General features: G+C 48.6%; 1 protein-coding gene across 1 annotated transcript; it reads left to right on the plus strand.

Moving 5' to 3' along the window:
* Window positions 1-5373: 5373 nt before the first annotated feature.
* On the plus strand, window positions 5374-6013 carry LOC142834106 (large ribosomal subunit protein uL22). The gene has a single exon (XM_075946190.1). It carries the CDS (start codon window positions 5413-5415, stop codon window positions 5965-5967), a length of 555 nt encoding a protein of 184 aa, XP_075802305.1. The 5' UTR covers window positions 5374-5412; the 3' UTR covers window positions 5968-6013.
* Window positions 6014-7100: the final 1087 nt, after the last annotated feature.

Consider the following 7100-nt stretch of genomic DNA (forward strand, 5'->3'; position numbering starts at 1 on the left):
TTACACCCGAAATAACAACACACAAACTGTATTCATAAAAACACTGCTTGGCCCATTAGCTCCAGCCTCCTACTGGCCAACTCTCACATCCTTGTCAACCCACCTCCATTAATGTGTGTAGCACCACAAGGTGGTGACCCGCCAGGAAGATTCTAGCGTACATGGCTTGCAGAAGCAGTGAACATGCCTCCGCCATGATGGACTGGGCAGAGCAAACATGCAGGGCCACAGAGTTGGTCCTAGCCATGCCCCACTTAATATTTAAAAAAGAAGTGCTCCTGGTCAGAAAATGATCACAAATACATAATAAAGATAGATTCATGGTGGCGCATGCCTTTAATCCCAGCACCTGGTTGAACTCTGAGTTCAAGGCCAGCCTGGTCTACAAGAGCTAGTTCCAGGACAGGCTCCAAAGCCACAGAGAAACTCTGTCTCGAAAAAACAACAACAACAACAACAAAAAAGACAGATTCAGATTTAAAAGTCCTCTAAATGGGTCACCGTGTTGGATAAATGTACATAAGATAAATGGAGACAGAAGAAAAAGAGTATAGACAGTTATAAAAAGAAGTAAATAGCTTTAAAAATTAAAACAAAGTCTTTAAGTCTTTAAAGAGACAGTAAAAGTAATATAAAAGAGCACAGACAGTCATAGATTAAAGGAGTAAAGAAAAATAAGCCATGTAAAGATGGAAAAAACACAGAGTCTGGATTATGTATATTATTGTGTTTTCTTTGAATTTTTTGACTCCAGACAGACATTTGATTCTGGGGACTGCTAAGTTAAACCAACATAAAGGTATCTTGGCTTCAAAATTTGAGTCTAAGTATATGTTACTTTGGAAAAGAGGGTCTGCTTTTGTTTCCACAGAGTATGGGAACCTATGGATTCCTTCCAGGCTAAAACAGTTTGATGGAACAAGACCCCCCCAAAAGTCTCCATGAACCCTAAAAATACTTTGCCTAGTAATCAGCAGGAAGTAGTCTAGAGAATAACGCCCAAATTCCCAAATATTGTTTATAAATGTTTGTCGTCATTTAAAGGGGAATGTGATACAGAGAGGAATACTTTACTTTGGGGCAGGTGTTGGGCATGGGGTCTGCCTGTGACCGGCATCAACATTCGCAGCATCAGTCTCCCACAGGGTTGGTTTTTGCTCCACCCCAACCCAACCCATGATGTCATACTCAGTGATTACATGTCTTTTCTGGCCTGCCGCAACGGGAGCCTGGACCTCAGTGGGTAGTGGAGGTGCCTGGGCACGTGTTGGGCTAGGAGGTGGCCGAGGCACAATGACTTCATGCTGTCTCCACAGACAGCAGCGGCCCAAACAGTGTGAGTCATGCAGTTAAAGCGCCGTGGGAATCTCAGCACCCCTGACGGATCACAGGGACAGCAGCCAACACGGATGTTAGGAGACCTGCAGGCTGGGAGGGGATCAGCCTGCCCACTCTCCTCCTGTACCTGCTGGGAATCTCAGCACCCCTGACGGATCACAGGGACAGCAGCCAACACGGATGTTAGGAGACCTGCAGGCTGGGAGGGGATCAGCCTGCCCACTCTCCTCCTGTACCTGCCCAGGACCTTCTCTCAAGGACCTGTAGCTCTTAGCAACAGAACTGGATGAAAGCCCAGGGCCATTTCCCAGCTGTGTGACCTCCGCAGCGCTGAGTGAGGCTATTCATTCCAGGCTTGGGAAAGGAAGGGGTAGGTGGGGACCAGAATCCACTCCTACACAGCTCCAGGTCCTACGCTCTGCATCATGAAGGGAAGAGTGGCTTCCTACTTAGCACTAACTGTCAGTTCTCCATCCACGAATACAAAGCCCCTGAGGTTTTATATACTTGGAGACTTCTCCCCTAGGGATGAGGAGTCAATTGACCAGGAAGGATCGGCCTTCAAGCACTTCCCACAGCTTCCCAGCTGGTGCAAAGGGACCAGCAGGATCACAAACCCAAGATACCCAACCTTTCATTTCATATCCAAGGAGTCTGAGCCCTTACAGATTCTACATAGCTTTCTCTGCACCCACGGGCCACACCATACGCAGGTGCAGTGGGGATCTACATTGTCCCCTCCGTGGGAACAGGCTGTATGATGACACATCTTAGTGGAGGTAAGGGTCACAAACAAGAAGCATGTTCAAATCCCACACTGCCACAGACAGACTGTGTGATGCGGGGCAAACCCCTTCACTCCTCTGACCCCACCGGGATTTTCTTCTGTTAAATGGGAGTCCTGTGGAGCCTAAAGTATTGGTCATTGAAGAGAGGAGTTTGATTGACGTTTATGGAGCACTGTGTGCTGACTGCAGAGTTGGGGTCAGGCTGAGGAGACCACCAGAGGAAACCGACTGGGCAGAGTAGTGTAGAGGTGTATATATGAGCAGCCACATGGTGTGTGTGAGCCGAGATAGGGAAGACCCCACCTGCCCCCGTCAGATCAACGTGGTCAGGAAAGACTCATGGAGGCTGTGATGGTCTGGACTCAAGCTGCCGACAGCTGAAAAAAAAGGACGTTCAAGGCAGAGGGGACAGCTTTAGCAGGGTGGCTCTGACCTTTCCCATGCCCTGGGCTCAGCGGGCAGAATAACCTGGTTCTATTTCAACGGTGCCCGGCTCGGTGCCTCTCTCCAGCCTTCACCTCAGCTCAAAAGCTGCAGCCATAAATGCAGCAGCCGATGTCCTCCCGGTGGAGATCCTGCCCAGCCCTGGGACTGCCGGGTTTTGCTTTGCCTCTGAGGCTAGTTTCCCGGGAAAGCTCTAACCACAGCAGGTCCCCAGACAGCCCAGGGTGAATCTCTCCAGCCCTCCCTGCAGCTCAGCTGCTGGCCCGTCTTCAGAGGCCTTGGACTTCCTCTCGTGCTAAGAGCTTTACACAAGTGAGACCCACTACCTGGAGGGCTCTTTAAGGCTCTCCCGATGTAGCCAGCTCTCTTTCTCAGTTTTGATCAGGTTTTTTTCCCTCCCATCCCACTTCCCCCAACAGATACCTTCAGCACCAATTGCCCCTTCTCCAAAAGGCTAAGCTGACTTTTCTGTACCTGCCTTTCTAGTCACCTTGCCTACCCCCACCCTGTTCCATGCTTTTTTATATCCCAACAATCTGCCTCTGTCTAGCTCTCAACCTCCTCATTCACACTGTGAATTAAAAAAGAGAGAGAGAGAACGCTCATGTAGCTCAGGATGGCAGTGATGTTGTAGTTGCTTGCTTCGTGTATACAATGTCCTAGGTTGAAACCAAACACTGAACAAACTCAGTGCCTTGGAGGCAGGTGGGCAATGGAGGCAGGAAGATCAGAAGTGTACGGTTAGGATGGATTGAATGTAATTGTCTCCCATAAACTCATAGGACATGGCACTACTAGGTGTAGCCTTGTTGGAGGAAGTGTGTCACCGTGGGGGGTGGGCTTTGAGGTCTCATATATGCCCAAGCCAGTGCTCAGTCCAGTTCCTGTTGCATTTGATCAAGATGAAGCCAGCACTATATCTGCCTGAACACTGCGATGCTCCCAGCCATGATGATAATGGACTAAACCTTTGAAATTATGTTACCACCTCAGGGAAATGTTTTCCTTTCTAGGAGTTGCTGTGGCCATGGTGTCTCTTCACAGCAATAGAAACTTGGAATCATGACCCTATCTCAAACGCACACACACATAGTGAAGTTCAAGCTGGGCCTGGTGGCGCACACCTTTGGGAGACATGACTAGGAGGATTGCAGTGAGTTCAAGGCTAGCCTGATCTACATCACGAGTTCTGTGCCAGCCTGGGTTACAGGGTAAGCCCCGTCTCAATCCACCGCCTCCAAAATAATAAAATAAAAACAATTAAAAATGAAAAGGAAGGTCGAGAAGGGCACAACAGACCCTTGTAATCCTAGCACTTGGAGACAGAAGCAGGAGTGTCTCAAGTTCCAGGACAACTGAAATTAGAGGGACCCATCCAAAACAAAACAAACAAAAGAGAAATTGAAACCTTTCCAGTAGGCTGGGGGTGTAGCTCCATGATACAATGCTCACCTTGCATGTTCAAAGTCCCACGTTCAATCCCCAGCACTGAAATAAATACACAGAAATTTAAAGACATGGTTGTAGTGGCACACACCTAGCAACTTAGTGAGACCCTGGCTCAGAATCCAAAGTAAAAGAAAGCTGGAGCTCAATGGTACTTATATAGCATGCATGAGCGCCTGGGTTTCGTTCTCGGTCAATTCCTCTGCTGAAAAGAATGAAATTAAAATTTTATTTATTTATTATTATTTTATGCGTGTGCATGGTGTGTGTGTGTGTGTTTGCATGGTATGTGTGTGTTCATGGTGTGTGTGCATGGTGTGTGTGTGCATGATATGTGTGATCATGGTGTGTGTGTGTGTGTGTGTGTGTACATGGTGTGTGTCTGTGTGCATGGTGTATGTCTGTGTATGTGTGTGTGCAAGCATGCCACATGAGTGTGTGGTGGTCAGAAAACAATGGGTGGAAGCCAGTTCTCTCCTTACAATCTATGGACTCTAGGGATCCAGCTCAAGAAATCAGGTTTTACAGCAAGTGTCTTTATCTTTAACTCAGCCACTTAAAAAACAATATATGTATTTATTCAGCTTTTTGGATCTAGAAAATCAAATCACTTATCACCCTAATAAGTTTCCAAAATTCCCTTCCCGCTTGCCCCACCAGCCTTACTCTCTCTTTGGTCCCTGTTTCTATAGTCCAGGTTGGCCTCAAAATTGTGACCCCTCTTCCCTCCACCTCCCTAGTCCTGGGATTCCAGGTCTGGCCTCTGGCCTCCTGACACTTTCTCTGTCTCCTTCCTTCCTCCCTCCCACCTGTCCCACACTCGCTCAACACCTCCCCCAGCAGCCCCCTCTGGTCAGGGTGCAGCCCCCCAGCCTCAGTCCTTTCCTCTTGGTTTCTCTCTGTAGCCTCCACCCTTTCCCGGCAGCTCATCTCTCTCCCATCCGTCCACCCTGCCCACTGGGTAAAACACAGGACAGCTGCCTAGTTTCCTTCCTTGGGAAAGAAGGGAGTGGGCCAGCTATTGCGGTCTTCCTCTCACAGTCATGGCTAACTCTGATATCCTACTGCTGGATATCACACTGTTTCTCTCTCTCTCTCTCTCTCTCTCTCTCTCTCTCTCTCTCTCTCTCTCTCTCTCTCTCTCTCTCTTTCTCATTAGGATTTTATATAGTCCAGGCTGGTCTCGAATTTGGAGCAGGAGATGGTCTTGAATTTATTTTTCTCTAAATTTAATTTTATTACTTTATGTTTCTAGGTGTATGGCTGCATACCACGTGCAGGCCAGAAGAGGGCGCCAGAACCTCTTGAACGGGAGTTACAGACAGGAGTTACAGTAGCGCCGTCAAGAGAGTACAGGGAGGCTCTTCCTGTAAGCGGCCAGAGGTGACCCGTGAAGATGGTTCGCTACTCTCTTGACCCAGAAAACCCCACAAAATCATGCAAATCGAGAGGATCAAACCTTCGGGTTCACTTTAAGAACACCCGTGAAACGGCCCAGGCCATCAAGGGTATGCATATCCGAAAAGCCACCAAGTATCTGAAAGATGTCACTTTGAAGAAGCAGTGTGTGCCATTCCGACGGTACAATGGTGGAGTCGGTAGGTGCGCCCAGGCCAAACAGTGGGGCTGGACACAGGGTCGGTGGCCAAAAAAGAGTGCAGAATTTTTGCTGCACATGCTGAAAAATGCAGAGAGCAATGCTGAACTGAAGGGTTTAGATGTGGACTCTCTGGTCATTGAGCACATCCAGGTGAACAAAGCACCTAAGATGCGCCGACGAACTTACAGAGCTCATGGCCGGATTAACCCATACATGAGCTCCCCTTGCCACATTGAGATGATCCTCACTGAAAAGGAACAGATTGTTCCAAAGCCAGAAGAGGAGGTTGCACAGAAGAAAAAGATATCCCAGAAGAAACTGAAGAAACAAAAACTTATGGCACGTGAATAAATTCAACATGAAATAAATGCAGATAAAAGTAAAAAAAAAAAAAAAAAAAAAAAAAAAAAAAAAAAAAAAAAAAGAGAGTACAGGGAGTAGAACCTGGGTCCCCTGCTGAGCTAATAGCACTGGCTGCTCTCGAAATTCTTCTAAATTCTCTCACTGGAGACATGGAAACAGGCTGAGTCAAGCCAATACCACAAACACCAGGTACCTGGTATGTGTCTAGCACACGGCAAATGCTAGGCATTCCTGTGTTCTCAGGATCTAGAGATGACCTCTAGATCCCTGGGTAAAGGTTAGAGGTGCCAGACGCGCCACTCCCCCCTTCACCCCCCCGCCCCCCATTGAGTTCCATAAGGCCCAGAGTGGCCTTTCCCAGAGCAACAGGGTGGCACGCACAGACAGGCCTTGGTCATGGCCTCAGGACGTCTCCACTCTGCTCCCAGTTTTGGTGCCGGGCCAGACAGGAGCTTTGTCAGGCTGCACGTCCTGCCCATCCACATGCGCCTTTGCACACGGAAGGCAGAGGCTGTCTTCTTTGCTTTTTTATGTACTTCTGTGTTTACTGCTGGCGGGGCCGGGGTGGGGTGTATGAGTGTCACAGTGCACACGGAGGTCAGAGGATGGTTTGTGGATGTTTTTTCCTTTCACCACGCGAGTTCCCAGGGATAAACCGAGGTCCTTCGGCTTGGTGGAAAGCACCTTTACCCACTGGGCTCTCTCGTCAGTGCCCACGCCCTCCACCATCTTCACAGAGGTGGGACCACACCTACTATTGCTGACCCAGTGATAGCACATTCCAGGAAGTCTACGGTGTGTGTGAGCAACATGTGCTCATGAGACTTGACCTTTTCTCTTTGTTTTGTTTTAAAATATGGTCTCCTGGGCAGGCAGATCTCTGTGAGTCTGAGGTCAGCCTGGTCAACAGAGTGAGTTCCAGGACAGCTAGAGCTCCACAGAGAAATCCTGTCCCAAACAACCAAAAGCACAAAACAAAAGGTTCTCATGTAGCTCAGGCTGGCCTAGGCTGACAAAACGTAAGCTGCCTTGCATGCCTGACCATCATGCCTCTACCTCCTGTGTGCTGGGCTCGCAGGCCTGTGCCACCACACCCTCCTCGTAATTTATTGTTAGACTGT

The sequence above is a fragment of the Microtus pennsylvanicus genome, chromosome 13 (genome assembly GCF_037038515.1).
Source record: "Microtus pennsylvanicus isolate mMicPen1 chromosome 13, mMicPen1.hap1, whole genome shotgun sequence".
Classification (NCBI taxonomy): Eukaryota; Metazoa; Chordata; class Mammalia; order Rodentia; family Cricetidae; genus Microtus; species Microtus pennsylvanicus.